Source organism: Netta rufina (genome assembly GCF_964035555.1).
Source record: "Netta rufina genome assembly, chromosome: 5".
In the NCBI taxonomy this organism is placed as follows: domain Eukaryota; kingdom Metazoa; phylum Chordata; class Aves; order Anseriformes; family Anatidae; genus Netta; species Netta rufina.
Genome location: NC_140128.1, coordinates 34340309 through 34362158, shown reverse-complemented (window position 1 = coordinate 34362158; position 21850 = coordinate 34340309). Strand labels below are relative to the sequence as shown.

General features: G+C 35.6%; 1 protein-coding gene across 1 annotated transcript in view; it reads right to left on the bottom strand.

Moving 5' to 3' along the window:
• The window catches only part of GALC (galactosylceramidase), a 40644-nt gene that overhangs the window by 3604 nt on the left and 15190 nt on the right, over positions 1–21850 (bottom strand). The window contains exons 7-16 of the mRNA XM_084287196.1: positions 16483–16613; positions 12436–12591; positions 10208–10332; positions 8263–8390; positions 7748–7837; positions 7042–7131; positions 5774–5918; positions 5115–5295; positions 2222–2385; positions 838–914 (exon numbers count right to left, since the gene is read on the bottom strand). Of these exons, the coding sequence (XP_084143322.1) occupies positions 838–914; positions 2222–2385; positions 5115–5295; positions 5774–5918; positions 7042–7131; positions 7748–7837; positions 8263–8390; positions 10208–10332; positions 12436–12591; positions 16483–16613 (1287 nt within the window). The remainder of the gene's footprint in view (positions 1–837; positions 915–2221; positions 2386–5114; positions 5296–5773; positions 5919–7041; positions 7132–7747; positions 7838–8262; positions 8391–10207; positions 10333–12435; positions 12592–16482; positions 16614–21850) is intronic.

Genomic DNA, 21850 nt, shown 5'->3' with positions numbered 1-21850 from the left:
CACTGACATTTTAGCATGAGAGAAAGACTTAACACTGAATCTCAAAGACAGTTTGTTTCTGTACAAGATATCCTCAACTAGGATTTACACTTCCTCATTATTTCAGGCCACATGCAGTTGTGAAGGTTATATTAGGCAAGGGAATTAGGCACTCAGCAGAGGAGCTTAGAGCGTTTGAGTTACTTGCACCAACATCAATTCCAGCTAATTGCACAGGTATATTTTAAATAAAGTTTGATATCAGTTTTCTCACCAAGTAACTATGGTCAAAAAGGTAAACACACACACCAAAAAAAAAAAACAAACAAACATACTTTAGACAGGCTTCTAATCAACTGCAGACCATTTTTACTGCAAAATACCCATGCTTCCTCAGTACAGGAAAGAAGAATAGCTGCTCAACCAAGTTCCCCAGTTCCAAGCCCTTAGGAGGCACCACCTATGAGGACTTGGCACTCAAAGAGAATTGATGGGAATCAGATTCATAAAGCAGACTAGTTTAGTAGAGTCTTTAGAACAGGAAGTCAGGTCATGATCCTTTCATTAGATTAAGCAAAGCATTTGCCTCTAGCCATCCTATCACCAGCTTTCAACTCATGATTCTGGTTCTCTTCTATGCCCTCTCCAGTTTCTCAAGACCTCTCTAAAAATATATGCAGCAGAACGAGGTATAGTATTTCAACATTGGTTTAAAGTAACAAATAGAGATATTTTTGTTGCTTTATATAAGTAATCTAATGCAAACAGTCTCTCAGCAGAGGAGCATAGTTTTGTCTAAGCCATTTAGTATTGGAATTTTCATAGCTGATTTTCTAGCTTTTTAGCCCATGTCCTTACCTGGATGTTGAGTGTAAGTGTGTGCCATGCATTGGCCCGGACACCAGAAAGTCCCTTCATTAATACTTCTTCTCCAGCTGTAAAAACATGCTTAAGGTTAGCAAAGTGCTATTTCACCCTTTTGCCAAGACAAATACCAAACTAGCAAAAAAGAAAACCTCATTTTCAGAGATGTTCAGGACCAAAAATCTAAAAATTTCATTTGCAGCATGGAGGGCTTAATATATAACCTAGACTCTGTACTGTCTGTGCATTCCCCCATTTTGGCAAGACCTTTTCTCTTCTGAAACCTCCAATGCTATTTGGCCTGAAATACAGACTCCCTCTACTCAGAATACAGGTTGACAAAGTATGAGAGTAATTATTGCTCTATTTGTTCTACAGATCTCCTTGTTTACATATTAGAACTTTATGAATTCAGAGGATTTGAGATGCCACATCATATTGCTGAGTTCTAGGCCAAAATTTAAACTAAGAAGAAATCAGGCATGATTGACACCTGGTTAAGAGACCTTAGAAAAAAACAAACCTAAGCACTAGAAGTAGAATCTTCGATTATTCAACAGGCAGTTTTAGCTGCAAGTTAATTTAATATTCAGGCTCCCTTCCAGAAAAATATAAAAATCACTGAAAATAGATGTGGAGAAAAAGTTATACAGCCTAATAAGTGTCCCCATCTGAAATAATTAGGTCATTAATCAAAATCCCCTCAACTAGGAAAAACTATTCTTTAAGTAATGCTGATATATCTTAACAATAGAACGGACCACAGTCCATTCTAAACACAAGCATGTTTTTACACAGAGATGAACTTAAGTTGTGCAGTTACACATTGCGAAGTTTCCCTAAGGAACAACAATGCATTAAGAGAAGGTAACAGAATGCCTATGTTACCATACCTAACCATGGTGAAGAAAAAATAAGAAGTGGAAAACTAAAGCCATCAAATAGAATAGGAGATATTTTTAAGGCCTAGTGCAGTGTGAAATTCATCACTATAGGCTATCTTCGCATGAGATGTACTGTAGATTTAGAAGTTGCATTTGAGTCAGAAACTATTTCTTCCTAGGCGTAGCAGAAGAACACAAAACAAACCTTTCTGTAACACTGAATCAGAGTATTTATGAAAAGCAAAATAATTTGCATTTGCTATTATAAAATAGCTTTCTGACTATCTTCTGCTGATGAAACCTGAGAACAAGAAATGGAATGCCTATTAATGTTCAGATGCTCTTGCTTGCATAAGAAATATGACCATCATTACAGCATAGTGGGTCAAGTGATGGCAGATGAGTAACAAAAACTGAATGATTACCTTAATAAAAACATTAAGCACAGTCGATGTCCATACATCAGCATCTGCTTTTACTAAATGGCTGCTTACCTAAGTCACCAGTGACTCTGTAGGTGCCATCTGCATAAACCCAGAAGAAAACTCCTTTCGTACGACGAACGTATATCCCACCATTGTCAACTCTTCCAGCAATAAACACACCCCCATCATCTTGCTTTTCTATGTAGATGTCACAAGTGACTGTCAGATTCACCCTGTAAGAGCAGTTAAGTGTGTTTTTTTTTTTTTAAATGAGAAAAAAATGGATTTTTTTTGAGCAGGCAGTAGATAGAGTACTCCCTACATAGTACAGCAACCTTCTTGAGAAAAGATTTAGGCATCCTAATTGGGACCTAAGGGTGTGAGAGACACAGATTCATCTTCACTGATGACTTGTCAGGACTGGTTGTTTCCACCTGTGAGTTCACAAATTTTCTCAGTATGAATATTTCTTTTAATAGACCAACAACAAACCTAAGTGTATTGCCAACATGTTAAAATCTGTTCCACAAAAGGTTTGTGTTGTCCACAGTAAAGCTTTCGGGCTTACAAAAATGGAAGTTGCTTTTAGATACCAATCAAACCCAAGTTTCAAGGCAATACTACCACATTCTGTTAGAATTTTAACTTAATTTCTCTAACATTTTTAACATATAGGCCAGGTCTTAGGAAACTCAGACCTCTTGCCCAACATGCAGAACAATTTTTTTTAAAACAGAAAGTTCAGATAGTTCAGATAGGTTGAAATTACTTGATTTTTTTCCTGAGCCAATACTTCATCTCAACTGTAAAGCATCAGGTTTTACATGTAATGACAGCTGCAAAGGAAAAAAAAAGTATCTACCATTAAGCAAAGGAATACCAGAACAATCAAATAGCACTTAGAAAATTTACCCGAGTTGCAGCACTAGCTTCTTAGAAGTAAAAAATTATTTCTATTAATGAACGTTCAGCAAGTTACATTTCTACATCCCATATCTGAATCGACTTCCAATAAACTGTTGTGAATATAGATACAGCTACAAAGTCATGTATTTAGGAAGTTTCCAATTATTCAGTTATTTACTAAACATAGAAAAACACTCAATGTCCTCAAGCTCAGCTGACAGAAATCATTAAGGATACCTATTTCAGGAAGTCGTCTTCTCAGATCTTACATAAAAGAAGAGTCTCATATTTCATTCTAATACAATGTTATTAAAAGTATCAGGTTCTTGGATAGACATTCATTACACAAACTGTGTGAGATTTCTTTCTTGCCTCCCTATGTATTAAACAAAAGACTCCCACATCCTGCTCAAGATATTATAATATTGGAATCAGTGAGAGTTAAATAGTAATATTTATAGGATATAGCTAGGCTCAGCATAACAAGAGCAAAATTTAAATTTAGGAGTAGAAATACAGAACTTTCACAAGCACAAGATTAAAATCCAAACTAAAACTAAAGAATCCTCAACTTTAATCATAATAAACTGCTATTGATGACTGAAGTCAAACATCTTCCCATAGAGAAATTCAGAGCAAGATTAGTTCAATATTTATTTTTATAGTGTACAATAACGGTTGAAAATATCTACCCAGGCTTAAACTGGAGACAAAGCAAGCAAATCAAAGGGCCTGAAATTGAAGATTTTCATTACAAAACATCACAGGTGTGTAAAACTTCAGTAACCTGGTGAGTATTCAAGAAGCAAGTTTGTTTTGAAAATAAGATAAGAACTCAAAGAAGTGGAACCAGAATGAAAAAAAAAATAGGAAGATTCCTAGGGATTTCAGTATAGTAATTTAAGAGTACGTTAAATATGACCTACTCAATGAGGGGGAGCTGATAAGGGGAATACAAGGCTTTACTTAACAAAAGGCTGCAGAAAGTAAATGAAAGATCTCCAGCTACAAGATAGCGGTATGTTTTCAGGCTTCAGAGCAAAGTGATTTGATCACTTGTCACAGTCAGAAGTAAGTTTGATGTATGTTATGAAAAAGCATTTGGTTGAACACTGATCTCACCACAGTGAAAGAACAGACAAAATGGCTATTTTAAAAAACATACCAAAAATTTAAGCTAGACTCTTCCAAATTAAACAAAAAAAATCTTAAGCATTAGGTTTATCACTAGTACTAAGCTAATTATCTAACAGGCTCTTTCCCAAATATTTTTTTAATTTTAATTAACATTATGCTAAAATATGCTGTTCCATTACAAATTACTGCCATCATAGCTCCTAGAAAGAACTGTAATCATAATCATACTCTTATGAGACTGGGAAATCTCAGTTGCATCTACCCAGAAACAAAACCGTTTTAAGCAGAAGGTGAATCAAATCCACACAATTCTAGGAACTGCTCAGAAGATGGCAGTCTACAACAATTAAAAACTGCACTATCTCCTGAATTATCTCACTGACATGAAATTGATCAAGTCACTAAAAATCAAGCAGCACAGTATAAGATTAAGTAATTTACACTGAGTTATTTTTTTGTCCTATTTGAAAAACATACAAAAACTAGTGTTCACTTCAAAATTAGCATTCTGCTTGTGTGATACTGATATTTTGAGTTGGTCTTCCCATGTCCGTTTTTCTCAAATAACAGCATGAACAAGTATGTCCAGCATGAGTTTAGGAAAAATTTTCTCCAATATAGTGGAGCACTGGGCCATGTTACTTAGAGATGAGGTGGAATATCCATCCTTGGATGTTTTCAGGACTTATTTAGACAAAGATAAAGTTGACCTGAACTATTAGCATTGGCAAGAGATCCGAGAAGGGTTCAATGACTTAAGAAAGTCTGTCAGTTATCATTTCTACACATCTACAGATAGCCTGAATGCACAGACTTGCTGTGCAAGAGAAATTAAGTTTGAAATAGATCGATTAATCATAACCCACACTGGTAAGGATGACATTTTCCCCAGATATCACCAAAAATAGTGTTTACATACCAATGAAAATTTCCTATGATACTGATGGTCTGGTCTGCATCAGAAACCCAAGTGATGGGTCGCTGAACTACCACCTGTCGGAGTGTGAAAACATGATCTCCTGGGTCAGAACCATTTATGAAGTACTCAAATACACCTGTCTGATCTGCAAAATTTGGAGCTTCGCTGAAAGGTGGATTACCTGTTCAGAGAATAAAATGCATATGAAAACCAAAACATTATTTTTGTTCTGTCTACTCACTCTTGCTTTCAGAAGTTTCCTCTGAAGATATTCTCCAGACTTCTTACTCTATCAAAGTACAGACTCCAAAAACTGAAGTTTTGGAAGTAGGCCAGTTTTCATAATCACATGAACAAAGTAAATTACCTTCTATCTTTCTTCACAAAAACTAGTTCAGTATATTTGAGCTGTATCTTTTGCATCAAAGAACTGTAGCAGCCACCCAATTAAGAGCTAGAATTAAATATATTTCCTTACAAGTGAGGTATACACCTGTAAGTTAACAGAGAAACTGGAATAAATAAGCAAAAACAAAACACATTTAAATTACTTCATACCTCCCAGACCAGAGGACTCAAATACCACAGTTATGGCCTTTCTACATTGAGACTGTATCCTGTGCATAAATGAAGTTTTTCAACAGAGAATTCTGACTTACGAATATTGAAATCATCTTTGTAATTTGAAGGAAAGGGCTGAGGTGGGGGAGGCTCTGGACAACTACATTTCCGCCCTGTCTTGAGTGTGGTTAAAGTATAGACTTCATCCACGTCTAGGTCTATAGAAAAGCTTCCCCTCCAGACCTGAAATTAAATAAAGCTCAAGCTGCAAAAAATCAAAACTAAATTACAAAATACCCAAGTTTCTGAGTTAAAGGATATTCTCTAAAGGTTGATTTGAGGCAAAAATCTTATCTTCTTGCCTCGGTGTTTAATATCTCCAAATTATTTTTGAAAACTACTTCCCCCAAACTCCTCATTACCTCGAAGTAAGTTTGTATACAGCTAGTAAAGCTATAGTCAAACAGAGCTTAATTATACAGTTCAGGCATCAAAGGCAAGAAGTTTCAGCAACAGGGAAAAACATCAGGAGTTACAGAGAAACTGCTGGGAACATCCTGTTGTGGGAAGTACTTAAGTCGTATTAGGCACAGTGCTCTGTTTTCGAGAAAAGTTACTTTAACATTAACCAGTTTGAGGAAGTACTTTAAAAAAAAAATTAAGTTTGCGATGTATGTCCCAAATACATTCTTAATGCTTTGAGTAGTACAAAAAGCTATCCCAACAGAGGCTCTTTTCTCAAAAAGATTTCTTCTAAATACACCCAGTGAACACACATATCCCAAAAGTTCGACAATGAATGTGGGCGGAGAAGCCAAAAAATTAGAATGTTATCACCTTCAGGCCAGAGGAATACTACAACTACCACCTTGCAAATCCTTCTACAGCAGGAACTTCAGTGCTGGAATATCCGGAATAACGCTAACACCCAGTGTATGAGCATGAATAAAGTTAGGTTTAACAAATGACGCTCGGTTCTACTATACTGACATTTTATTGCATTTCAAAACCACAGGCTGAAAATTCAGTAAGGTAGTCCAGAAAATGGAAAAGGACATCCACATGCATCACAATGGGATCACTTAATTTTATTACTTTCAAAGTATATATCTACAAGAAAGCAGTAATGTTTCAGCCCTACAAAACAAACTGCATCACCAGCCTACTCAGCGATTATCTTTATGAACACACACTGAATACCATCAAACTTCTCTCTGAAGAGCCAAGTACAAGTTACCTTAGATTGCCTTATGTGATTCTTTTTACTTCAAAATCCTACATTGCAAAACAAAAAAAAAGCATCTTTTTTGCACTTCCATTTCTTAAACATAATAATACAAAAGATAAATAAAACTAATTAACTTACATCTAAAGGTTGGAGTTGCTTGAATAAAATAGAGTTCGCAGATTCAAAATCAAGCCTTGAATACCACACTTGAAGGGTTTCCACCAAATACTACAATGAAATGTAACAAAATTAAGAAAAAAACACCACACAACTCCAATATTGACCTCAAGAAACATCAATCCTTTATGGGTGTATAACTTCTGTTATTTTAGAGCTGTTGATCTCATTAGCAGTCACCCCTCTATTCTGCTAGCCATAACGTACTTTATATTTTTGTAGATTTTATGTCGATAAACCCACATTATACAGTCAGCTGCAGTTATTTTCCTGGAAAGGAACTGATGACAACTAGAAAGGTCATGAGATCATAACCATGCTAGCCAGACAACCTATATCAGAAGCTCAAAGCACTCAGTCTTGAAATAAATCCTAAATAAAAATCCAACTGTGTATCTGTTCCTGGGAATTTTTTCTTCAATATACGTATTATTAGACCGGGAGGGTAGTAACTGTACAAATTCAGCTATGATATTACATGTTATGGTGAAAGCAGAAGTAGAATGTTTAAAACTTTGACAGGTATATAACAGCCTATAGTACTGGAGGTCAAGAATTTTGATCTCTTGCTACCCAACTATATTACCTTGTGTGCATTTATCTCTCAATAGCTATTCACCTTGCAAGAGTAAACAAAGGTTACAAAGGTTATTCAACATCTACTTACAAAAGACCCTCTGAGGTAGAAAGTTGCTCTCTGAGGTGACACATTGAAATGAGGCAGTGGAGGCCTGATACATTGAGAGTGATTATGAGTCTGAAGAAAAAAATAACAGAAGGACCATACATTACTAGAATGCATCAAATGCCAATACTCATGAAAAACTGGATAGATTTAACTTAGAAAAAACAACACGATCAACTTGCAACTATTTATTTCATTAACTTAATGATGATTGTTATTATACAAACTTAATTTTATTGGGAATACTGCTTTAAGAAAACTACACAGATTTAATTTTCTCCCATGGTATGTTATGACATTAAGGCTAATTTGTGATATAGAAGTTATATACAAAGTTTAGATAGAAAAAACAATTTGTAGTAGCCTGTCTAACAAAGCTACAAAAGTATCATATAACATAATCACAGGTATTAAGCTACGTAAAACCAAACAGGCTCTTTTTAATAAAATGTTCCCTTTGTCTACCCTACTTTGTTGTAATTGCTGATGCACATTACCATAGTTTCAATTATGATGGTAAGGTTTCCTAGGCCATCTGTCAGAGCTACAAAACTGCCACCTCCTTCCAGGTGTCCGTCAACTTGCAAGTATGACCAGCCTGGTTGAGTAAATTGTGTTGTGTGCGCTAAGACAAAACAGAACAAAAATCAGAAGAAAACAAATCTTAATAAAATGTAACATCCATTTCTAATCTGAATTAAATTTCTTGCACAAGAAAAAGGTGATTTGGGGAAGGAAGTAATGGAATTTCAAAAAAAATTCTACCCATACAAGAAAATTAAGAAATTGTACTAAAATACAATTAAAAACATCAGCTCTATGACAGATAAAGCAGTTAAAACAAAATGTTAGCAATTATTTTAAAAAGGAGAAAAAAAAATCTTATCATAGAATGGTTTGGGTTGGAAGGGACCTTAAAGATCATCTAATTCCAACCTTCTGCCATGGGCAGGGACACCTCCCATTAGACCAGGTTGTCCAAAGCCCCATCCAACCTGGCCTTGATTGCTTCCAGGAATAGGGTATCCACTTCTCTGGGCAACCTGTTCTGGTGCCTCACCAACCTCAGAATAAAGAGTTTCTTCCTAGTATCTAATCTAAATCTACTCTTTTAGTTTAAAACCATTACCCCTTGTGCCCTATCACTACACTCCCAGACAAGAAGCCCCTCCCTAGCTCTCCCGTTACGTAGCCTCTTTTATGTACTAGAAGGCTGCTGTAAGGTCAGCCCGGAGCCTTCTGTTCTCCAGGCTGGACAACCCCAACTCTCTCAACCTATCTTCACAGGAGAGGTGCTCCAGCCCTTTGATCATCCTTATGGCTCTCCTCTGGCCTCATTCTAATACTTCCACATCCTTCTTGTGCTGTGAGCCCCAGAGCTAAACACAGCACTCCAGGTGGGGTCTCATGAGAGCAGAGCAGAGCAGGAGAATCACTTCCCTCGCCCTGCTGGCTGTGCTGCTTTTGATGCAGCTCAGGATACAGCTGGTTTTCAGGGCTACAAGCGCACATTACTGGGTCATGTTGCACTTCTCATCAACACCCACTATATGCCACTAAATAAATCAATCACGTATATGTAATATGAATATTCACCACAGTTCATATTTCCCCCCCCCCATCTCTGTTTAAAAAAAAAAAAATAAAATCAGTAAACAGTTAAGCCAGGGAAAGTATACAAGGGCATCTCTTGAGGAATAACTACATTGGGCAGAATTTTCAGCATGCAAGGCAGTACCAAAGACATATGACCTAGATCATGAAAATCCAGACAACATGGAAACAGGAACAGCTGCTCAGTTGTTCTGAACTGTTCATGACAGTATAGCCATTTTTTCCTAACATTTTTACATATACTCATAACCAGCAAAAGAATAGAAATTAAAGCATTTGTCTTGATCCTTCTTCACAGCATTGTATATGCCACTAGCTTTCTGGAACTGTGGCAAAGGCAGCAAAAGATTACAGCAGGACTACAGAGTAACCAGTGAATCATGCTTTCATAAGACAAAGCATAGAAGTATTCCCCTTTCCTAATGCACAAGAAAACACTGAGTTTAACAGATCAAGAAACTCAGGCAGTACAAGAATACAGAAGTTCTTTGCTCTGTTTTCTCAAATTGTAAGGTAATAAATGTCTACTTATGGATGAAAAAAAGAGTGAAAAAGAGTAGGAAAGTACACTAGTCTCTACAGGCACACTAACCCTTACAGGCATTTCAGATCAAACGATTTTAATAGCAATAAAAGGCAGTAGCTTATATATTTCTGCATGATCAAGTCAAACATTAAGATTTCCCTTGCTATTAAGATCCCTGGTTTCTCTTGAAAGAAGCTTTTTTTCTTTAATGTTGGTTTAATTTGGTGCAAAAAAAAAAATGCACATAGAAAAAAAATAAACAAATAAAGGCTTCATACAATACAATTACACAAGCCTTTTACCTGTAATCCAGATAGGTGCTTCTACTTTGTAATGGCCACTCCATGGCTCTTGTGCTGTCATTAATCCACATCGACCAAAGGGCAAGTCTTCATAATAGCTAGCCACTAAATTCCACGCAATGGTTCTGGAAAAATAGGTTTGTTTTGTTTACTCATATGGATTGTATTAGATTAAATTAGTACAAGAATTTATTCTTTTTTCCTCCAGTACACATTCAAAAAGCTTCACATCCCAGCCAAAAAATAAAGTAAAAGTTTCCCAGACAAAAAAAAATTATATTTATATCATTACAGCAAAAGGAGAGGGAGAAAAAACACACTACAATAACCCCACAGGAAAGGAAAATAAGTCATCATCCAGAGTTGAAAACTTCATACTAAACCACTGATACATTTCCTATCTCTGTCACCATAAAAAGATGCACAGTAAAAGAAATGCGCACCTGAGATTCCATACTTGCTAACCACATCAGCTGAGAGAAAATTCAAAATAAAAAAATGAAGTTGTCACAGTTCACAATTTTATTAGCTTTTTTGTTTGTCTGGTTGTTGTTTGTGGCGGTGGTGTTTTGATGGTTTGGCGTTTGTTTCTTTAAGCCCTGATAAGAAGTATAATCCCCCTTTTATCCACATAAATAAAAGGACAGTAACTCTAGTTAGTAACTCTAACCAGCCATCACCCAGGATTTACTTTAAAAAATTGTCAGGACATTGACTAGGTTAATTTTCCTAACATCTTCTGATTTGTGAATATCAGTGAGTATCTGTTGCTATGACCTTAAGACCTGTGCAGCCATAGGCATGTAGATACAATTTAATAAAGGAGTTACAGAGAACACAGAAGCTGGTATGTGATTTTGCTTTTATATAAATGAGTGCATAGAGCTCATATTCTCAACTCATCGCCTTAGATTTATCACATGATATACGCATTTCAGAATAGATACTGAAGTCCTCCAAAAACACACTCTTAAAATAAAGAACTCAAGATGTAAACTTAGCTTCCTCACGGTAAAATTTTGCCTAAGATGCAGCACAAGGCAACAAGAATGTAGGGAACTCAAGCTCAGAGGAAAGCTCAGAAAGATTAGCCTCCCTTCATCAGGAAGGCTCAATATAAAAGCCAAGATAATTGAAGTATTGATTATATGGATTTGGAACCGTTCTATAATTTCTGAATAATTTCTGGCTGCTACATCGCGAAACAAGTGGGGTTTATATAATCTCAAAGAGCTTGGAAAAAGAAGAAAATGCAACAGGAAAAGACTTATCCCTAAATGAAATACTAAAGAACATGAAAATCAAGAGACAAGTCAGGAATTCACAGAGGAAACAGTTACGTGGTAGAAATTTTCAGCTCTCAGAGGGAAACAAGATTCACAGAAGACAGTCAACTCAATAAGTTTCTCTTTAGAAGCATGCAAGTGCTTTCTGCTGTGCTCCATTTCAAGCATTTCAGAAAAAAACATTTCTCTTTATTAATCCAAAAATAAGTTACATAAAAGCTAAAAGTTTTGAAGTGATTTTGCTTAGATCCTGATGCCTCCATTTTCTTTAATCAGACTATTTTTTTATTTTTTTTTTTTCAAATATTAGTAGTTGTTTCACTGGAAAAAAAAATATTTCTCCCATTCTGTTTTAAAACTGACTTACATAATTACCCGCTAAGTAGAACAATAATTTTCTTACAGATTTCAGTTTGGCATGAAGATGTACAGAACAAAAAAAATATCAAAAGACCACAGCAAGTTTTAGAATGGTTTCTCAGAAAGTAGCTGTATGGAAAAAAAAAAAAAAGTAATAAAATACTTTCCTACTACTTTTAAATGAAGACAAACAACCTGATAAAGACCCTAAGAAGCATGCAGCTAGATTAGCTTTATTATGTTATTTTCCTCCTGTGTTTTTCAGGTTGTTAGTTCTTAAGAACATTCTGTTTTTAAGAACTATCACCAGCATCTCAAAAACAGATGAACTCCACTGCATAAACCAATGGATACACATGGAACTGTGATGACTAAGAATGCATTAAAATTTGTGGGACTTCTAACCCAGAGAGAGGTTAAGACAGTAGACTTCACACCTTCGTATATTTGAACTGGGACTGACAGAGGAGAAAGTTTCAGTTTACCTACTCCCTTAACATAGCAGGTAGATGTGTTATGTGGTACTTTAGACAATTCTTACATACGAAGTTCCAAAAGCTAGCAGCAGCGTACAACACTTACGAGGTCATGTTTCCATTCACGTAGTTTTGGTTTAGGATCCGAGCCCAACAGCCTGCACCTACTTCATCGTTGAAAGTACTATAATCTTCTGAAGACCACAGTTTTTTCTGCGTTAATAAGGCATTTGGCACTGTTTTTGTTCCAGGATAGTGAGCCCTATACAGTGTTTTAAAAAGAAAGAGCACTTATCAGAAAAAGAAAAATCAAAGCCTGGAAGTACAAACATCAGCAATAATTCCCCTCTTCCGAACTTAAGTTGAAAAACAAACTCTCTTTGGAATAATATTAATGGAATAAAAAACTTGGAACAAGAGATATCTGTAATACATCTTATCATATTTGCATCAGTACAAGACTACTCCTTTAAAACATTACCTTCATAAGTAAGCCTAACTCAAAATACATCGTGTAATGTCTGCAGCTAGCTAAAGCAAAGCTTTATCCTGAAATTAAGCTTGATAACTTGTATGAGTACTTGCATCATGCTAAGAGAAATACACGCTTTGTACTACATTAGACAAAACTTAAATTATAAATCAACAGCAAGATACAGTACTAGGCATTATTCTAAAAACTTAATGGCATTAATGCCTTAATGCACCTGAACATGAACTTAGCTCATTCTTTTCAACAAATGCAGCTTTCAAACAGGCGGTGTGGACTATAAGAGCTAGAGGCGTAAACTGAAAATAACTGAAACATGATCAAAGCTAGTTTTCTTGGCAAAGCCTTTCTTAGAGTACATATACTTTCTCCCAAATAAAGACTACTGATCACATTCAATTGCATCATTTCAATATGGCAAATTAGCCTAGCTGAAATAAAACATTGCAGAAATCAAGATCATTCCCCTCAGTTAGGACACGCATTGAACACACTAAATGCATATACTAAAATGAACTATCAGCACTGGAAAGGAAAGCATAAAGATTTCCTTTAGTACTAGGCTGAAACTTGACAAATTTATCAATTTGTGGGTCAGGGACAATAATATTTTTTCTGTACTGATTGTTGGCTTTAAGTATTTTCTCCCTATTGGACAATTGGCCATTTCCCATTTTTGTAGTCTTTCATATCTTGCTTCACTAATGATAACATAAGACACAGTAAAGATTTTAACTACATCCTTGTACAAATTAGCAAACGTTTTCCCTTTAGCTTGGAAGCACAAGCATTACCTTAGTACTAAGAAACTTTTTTTCTAATGGTGTAAAACATGTAGCTTGCAAAGATAAGGCAGAAAATGAAAAGATTTGTATTCCTACATTCCATGTCCTGAAGAACTCTTTAATAAAGAGTCAAAAAAAATTATTTTACCAAAATTCAGGGGGTGGGGAAGGGTGGTTAAGAGCTTTATATAAAATTACACAGGAACAAAGTCTATAGAGCTCAATTTTCCTGCACATAGCAATATACCAAAGGAGAGGAGGGAATAAAAAAAAAGTCAAGTTAGAAATAGCAGTTTTTTTCCCCACTGTATTTCTTATATATCTGTACAAGGTTGTAAAAATTAAACCTAAAAAAAAAAGACTACATAACACCATCACTGCAACAGAGCTTTGCAAAGAAACACTACTTACAAAAACCTAAAAATCTATTTCTCAGTATCTCTTGAAAAAAAAAATAATACAATTTGTCAGCTAATATCACTTGTTATTCCTGGTTCTCTTTCTTACTCAGATTGTAGGCCTGGAAGCAACAGGGGGACAGTTTGAATTTGTACTAGCGCACACATCATATATTCTATCGTGGAAAAACAAGACGTTGTGACATTACTTTTGTTAATTTGTACATAATTAGTTTTGACCAACTTCTTTAAAAGGCTTAGTTTTCTGTGACACTTATGTTTACCCAAATGCCTATTTAAAACAGATCTAGTTAAGAACATTGATTATTCTAACCAAAAAGACTCAGTTGTCACCTAATGACATTCTGAATTAATATTAGGTAAAAAAAAAAATTAAATCTGTTATTCTTGAACTCACTGACACTCTGTAAAATCTTCCTGTTTTCTTTCCATTAACAGCATGAAAAAGGGGGATATTTTTTCCAACATGGAGAGTCAGAATAGCTTGGCCTCTAACAGTACAACACAAAAAATTAAATTTTAGATTAAAAAATATTTTTAATTTTAATTTAATATTTTTTTAATTTAAAGTTGATGTAGTTTAAGTTAAATTTAAATTACAATGTAAGCAGCTTACATTGTGGTACAAACAGGTAGCACATCTAAAGTACTATGAATAAGCATAGAATTTGCAAGCCCATCTTTGAAAAACATTTTTTTCCAGGAGTTGCTACGTAACTTAAATCTGTATGAGTAATACTTGTTTAATTCATTCTATTTCGTTTCACTGGTAAAATTAATGCAGCTGTAATAGCTCTGAAAAGCTGTTTGGAAATATCACATTAAAGAGCTTTGGTGACCTGTGTCATTCCTTTGTGGGTGAACATTATTAAGGGTTTTTACAGTATCTCTTCAGGGCTCCTCCTCATTGCAAAATAACAAAAGCAGTAGCTTTAACTTTCCCTCCAGCTTCTCTGACAGGAAATCTCAGAGATCACAAATCAGGTTACAAAGCCAAATTTGTTTTTTCTATATTCATGTCAAATACTGTCTAACTGAAATATTTTTGCAGCTTCAAATTAGAAAAACCCCAAAAATATTTTTGAAAAATCCTTTGATGATATGTGCACTTCTGAATGCCCAGGAGCTAACTGATTATCCTTCACACAAAAGGAGTCTATTTCAGCTCCCTGTTATGACTGAATCAGGGTAAGGACTTTAAAATTTATATTTCTTGCACAGAATTAAACAACTACAGTTTACTGAAATAGCAAGAAAATAGTTGAGCTTCTGGAATTAACATTAAGTACATACTGTATCTGCCAAGAAAAGCAGAAAGGAATCACGCTATGTTGCGATCATCGTAACTACAGTGAGTTTGTATCTGGTCAGAGTGAGTTGATAATTGCTTTTGCTTATTGACCCACACATGATCCAAAAAACAACCTGCAAGAAACTGTTAGGATGTTTTTTTATTGTTCAGAGTGAGAGGAAGGGTTGTTTTTTTTTCCTGGAATACAGACTTCTCCATGTTTAGAAGGAAAGCTTTCATTCCTCTGCCTCTATGGGTCAAATATATAAACATGAAGACAAACATTGAACAAACCACCAAGAAATGAAAATATCTAAACATTTCTTAGTGATATGATTTAGTGGAGGACTTATCGGAGTTAGGTCAGAGGTTGGACTAGGTGATCTTGGAGGTGTCTTCCAACCTAGAAGATTCTGTGATTCTATGAATGAAAAGTTGAAGCAGGAACAGCCACATTTGAAGCATGTGGCTAGGTCAGCCAAGTCCATGGAACCTGATTAAAATTTAGAGCCACTGAAAAAGAAGTTAATGAGCAAATCTTATATATATTTATATTCAGAAGTCAGTAATCAGCTTCAAATTTAGCGTAATGCCTTCATAAAATATTACCACCATGTGACGAAACCCAGAACTAGAGAAACAAGTCAGCTGATTTAATACTTCCCGAAATAAGGCTCCCATCATAACAAAACAGAAAACTGAGAAGAGGTATGTATTTTTTGTTATAAATAATCAAAGCACCAATTAAATTCTGACACACTCCAGTTTCTTTAACAACAGAGTGGTGCAAGTCAGTAATACAAGGTTGTTTTTAAAGTCATAAAGCTCAAGCACTTTTTGCACATCAAATACAGGAACCGAACCAAACCAACTCTAAGGAAAAAAAAAAAGGTTTTCCAAAACCCCTTCAAGTAATCAAATGCACAGCCACAGCCAACTGGAGTCTTGCACATGACAGGAGACTCCTAACTCAATTAAAGAGTTTAAGCTGTGACCAGGACAACAGCTCATCTGACATGATGTGGGTTAGTAAGAAAGATTACAGTGTCAAACCTTTCACCACAGGTAAGAGTACATAGAGGTAAAGCTTTGGTTATGCCATTCGAAAAGAAGCAACAAGACAAACTTTAAACAAACCACCAAGAAACAAAAAAAGAGAACCCCCTACCCAATGACATCGACCACGTCGTGGAGCTCAGAGTCAAGCAGCAAGACAAAGGAAATGGGCTCCCACAGTCTATCGCTGGCTATGATCCTCACCTGCTGCAGGCCATGTTTATCCAATGTGTACCTCAACAGCTTGGAAAAAAAAGAAAAAATAGGAGAGCAAAGAACAGAGAAGGGACAAAAAATGTTTTTCAAATTGTCAGAAGTTTATCTTGGGAAAGGCAGCATCTCCTTCAGCACTGTTTGAACACACTTCAGAAAAACCGTATCATGTTTCAATTCTTGTTTTTGTCCCAGTTGCAACAACTGTTACACCAAACAAAACGTAACAAACAGATTGTCAAGCACCGACTGCCTTCAAAGGAGGACATATCTTCTTCTGCCATGCCAAACCCCAAAGTACATGACAAAAGGCAAAGTGAAAAACATTTGGTTCTTGTTTTCTCACACACAAAACTGCAGATGAAGTTAGAGGCAGAGAAAGCCTAGCACATTTCATGCAAGATAATCTACTTGCAGAACAGCCACTTCAACATTACAATGCGGAGGGTTAAGCTATGAGAACCACGTACAGCAGGGCAAGGACATCTGAATGTTAACTGTCAAAGGTTTGCGAAAGCAAAGCAAACGTTTAATTAAACAGAGCTGATTCCGCCTTTCCTCCCTTCTAATCCACTGTTTCAGTTTAACGGTGAAGCAACACACAAGTGAGATCAGCTCTTCCTAAATACAACCAGCAGAAGAAACGAGAAAAATCCCAGACAAACACACTTTATTACTCAACTGCATTTTATTCTCAAGCTTTATAATTGCAAACAACGTATACTTCCCAAGACATATTTTAAGGCCTTGAAAATTACTGAAAAAAAATCTAAAGTGTCACATAAGGCCAAGGCTAACAACATAGTTTCTTGAAATCCAGAAGGCCCCTAAACAGCATTTGTTGTGCTTACAATTCAAGTAACTTCAAATGCCTGATGACTCTCAAACTTGATATATTGTAGAAACACACACAGGAGCATCTCTAACAGTTCTACATTCTTGTTCTACCTACAGGAAACAGTGCTGCAAGATTTTGCATAGATGAGAAAGTGAACTAGCTTATCTGCAGTCTGGAATATCACGATTTCCTGCCCCTTAAGGTTCTTAAGAACGCTGTCTGAACTCAATAGTAATGTTTTATTTGCACTGTATTTTCCTGTTATATCTTGTATTAGAGTAAGGCAATATTTGGTTTACAGACTTAACATACATATCAAGGCTAAAGCATTTTGCAATTAGGGCATGTTCCTGATAACTACAGAAAGGCAGTTGGAATCCTGGCTTCAAGAAGGAGGATCTGAGAAACTACTGGCTTATCAAACTATCCTCACCAGGAATGTTAGAGAGGATCACCCTGAAAGCCATTTCCAAGCACATGAAAGACAAGTAGATGACTGGGAACAGCAGTACGATTTACCGAGGGCAAATGATACCTGATAAACCTGACTGCTTTCTGTGACAAGACAACTGACTACTTGTGTGACCAAAGTAAAATCAGTGGATGTCATTACGGTTTGTCTTTAAGGTCTTCCACCAAACTGGGCACTCCAACCAGGCAATGATTACTCATGATGTCCCCATAGGCTAATATAGGGCTAATACTGTTTGATAACTTTATAACAAAAAAAAAAAAAAAAAATCAGGAAGTTCACAGGCTATATGTTGAAAAGAAGGGCTGCTATTTATGAGGATCTAAACAGACTGGGAGAAAAAAGAAAAACAGGCTGATGGGAACCTTGTCAAGCTCAACAAATGCAAACAAGAAGTCCTGCACCTTTGACAGAATAATCCCCTGCAACAGTACAAGCTGTCAACTGATGGAAGATTGGAAGATTCAAGTAGGTATAAAAAATTAAAAGTAAGGGGGAAAAGAGATAAAAGGTAAAAGAACAGGAGCACAGTCAAAAACGTAGAATAAGCTTCCCAAGCGAGTTGTGAAGATATTCAAACTCAACTAGGAAACCTCAGCGTTATGAGGCTAGGGAGGCATTCCATCTAATTACAGATAACATCCCAGTTATACCACATAAAGAAAATGTTCTTTTATAAGTAAAATCTACAGTACAAAATCGAGACAATTTATGTCCCAATTATGTCTTGGGATCAGTTACGTAAAAACAGAATGAAGAAATAGTTTCCAGCTTGTGCTTTGAACTATGTAAAACAAAAATCCTATTTAAAACAAATGGCAAAATCAGTATGGTCTAAAAATCACAAAATAAATCCTAAAGACAGCATTTTCTACAATTAATATTTATTCTCCTGTCAGCTTCGCATACTCTTGGACAAGTTAATTTATCTCTCTTACAGAAAATGTCTTCTACCTCAGAGAAAGCAAATGACAGTGAACTGAACTTGTTCTTCTTAATGGACTGAAAAAGCCTTCCTTGATGGCTTTTTTGATTAACAATTCCCTTAAAGCTGTGACTACATTAACTGTAACAATCAACAAAACAATCATCCCTTACATAAAAGCTATAGTCTTTACAAAGTAACTCCTGTCACCCCTCCTCATTCCTTTTAAGTAATTAAATAATCATGGCAAGTCTTATTTTTTAAATGCCAGACACTAGGAGAGAGGAAAAAATTGAAATGGCAGCCATTGTTTATGCTATTTGATCACGGTATTAGAAAACACTCATGATACATCAACACAAAATATTTTTTCTCTCAGCAAACATATTGACCTGAAGGGAGACTATTTAAAAACACCCAACAATTGCTGCCCATTAATAATGACTTACAAGTCAAAGATAACTAAAACCAATGAGAACTACAGAGAAACATTTTACTTTGTTGACTTCTAAATAAAGATCAGAAAAAAATATTTGTAATATATTTAAGTCTAATTGCATACCATCATACAAGCCTTTCAGAAAGAACTTGCCAAAAAGCCAGGCTTTGTTAAACTCTGAAAACCAAATCCACATATAACACAGAAGAGGGGGCACCAAGCTCTAAGTAATACATTCTGGGAGAAAGTAGTGGGAAGATATACTACACACAGAAAAAGAACTGATCAAAATAACATAGGAAGACAGTAGCGAAGGCAGTATTCCAAACAAAATAAGGAAGCATAACACAATTTAAGACTTAAGCTAACTAAATTACATTTTTCTTCTATTTCCAAGCACTTTATGAGTACCAAGTACATAGTTTGACTTAGGAACAGATAAAGGCTTTTTTCCTTCATCTAAAGTAACACTTATTTTTCAATGGCAGCTGCTGCACCTCGTTTATATGAAATAATGGCAAGCAGTATGTTCGCTAAGACTACTCCCTCCACCAATTAAATTGAAACACACTGAACAATAACACCTTGGTAGCCTTTGTTTTAATTAGAAAATATTAAGTCCCCTATCTTTTAAACTCAGCAAGATTCCAAGCCAGCAGAGAGCTTGAATATGAAAGGGAAAAAAAACAAAAACAGAACCCTATCATTAATATACCTTAGCACTGTTCCCTGCTTAAAATACCATTTGTAAACTATCAGATTAAAAACTACCTGATGAAAAGAAAGGAAAAGAACATGAAAGGAAAAACAAAGAAAGGTAAATATCAAATACTTTTTATGGGTGGATACCAAAGCAATCATTCCAATAATTTCTAAATAAACAATGTAACTTTAATTCCAGATTTCCATTTCAAAATAGAACTGTAAGACAAAGTCACTGAGAGGGTTATACTTGCAGAGATTACAGAACAACATACAGGGAAAGGAGTTCAGAGAAAAAAAGAGTGCAATACTACTGAGGAAAACAGATTGAATAGCAGATTTTGCAAGCAACTAGACAGATATCTACAAGACGTACAGATATAGTGTACTTTTACCGAGTTTATGAACTTAAAGGACAGATGTGTAACTACTATTATCTTTTTCTAGGTCAGCAAGAACTGCTTGATAGTTGGTGCTTTAAAGTCAGTACTGGCTGAAAAACATGGTGTTCTTGTTTTGTTGCCTCTGTATATAGCTGAATTTCATAATAGATAGCACTACTGAAAATATTCCTCTAACTCTTCATTCTGGTCAGTGGGGGTGGGGAAGTTGAGCAAAAAACATGTATCACGTTCAAGAAAAATCTCAACAAATAAGAATGGTCATCTTAAAGAGCATTTCATTAGCATAGAAATCATAACTAGAACACTTCCTAATGCAATATGAACTTGCTGAAGTTCAAGTCTTGGTTATTCTAGGCAAGTCAGAAATAAACACATACAATTTTTATTTTCTTTTTTTGAGCCAAGTTAGCTATACAACACTGGCATTATAATTGCTACTTCTCTGGAAGCTACTTCCAGGTGATCAGCATTTATAAGCTCAGCACATACAAAAACTGTTTCTTTATGAAATCCCTGCTTAATTGTCTTGCTGTAACCTTTGCACCATACATCAGTTTAAATAACTATGAGTATATCACAGATCCTTACATATAAACGAGGACAAACAGTACGTTAGGGACCACAAGCACATTCTTATCACAGTAAAGCTAGTAACAGATGTAAGAAAGACAAAACACAACACAAGTGAACAATTTATACATGTAGAGTTGATTACCACTGTAAACATGCTATAGATTTGAAAAAATCTAATAGCGTTGAAAAATCAGAGCAAGCAAGAAAAGCAAGGTAGAAAGCATATTAGGGAGCAAGTGTGCAAACAAATAATCAAGTTGCCATTTGTCAGAACTGCAACAGTGGGCACTACTACCTGCTGAAATTGGGATGGGTGGTATAGATAAAAAAAAAAAAACACCTTTGGGTGTTACCAGATGAAAGCAACAAGTAGTCTTCTACCCTTTCAATGTGATCAGAAAAATCATAAGCAGAGTCTTTGTGTTGCAGGGAATGCTGCAACAGTAAGAAGTAACTTACTGGTGAAAGTTCAAGCTCATCTGAAATTAAAACAGATTCCAGACCAAGAGTTTTTCATTATCCTAAAGTTTTTTCTGACTTTGAAGATGCACTTGGAGATTAGCTAGCAGTCTTCTGTCATTTGCTAGTGACAAGGCAAGAAGCCTAAGATCTAGCTCCTAACTCAATTTTTGAAACAAATGATGGAAGAATTACAAGATCAACTTAGACATGCACTAAATTGAAAGCTGGGAGAAAAACAGAATGACTTCTCAAAATGGAGGTGAAGATTTCAAAGAAATTAAGTGGTAAGTAACGTGTCCCTTCTCCCACACTTACCCGACTACCTGAACAGCATCATTAAGATAGGGATCAACTACCATCTCCTTTGAAATGTTCCAGTCTCCATCCGCAGCGATGATGCCAATGTTCCTTAGACCCAGTCTGTCCAAAGACTGTCGAAGTACCTTAGTAAC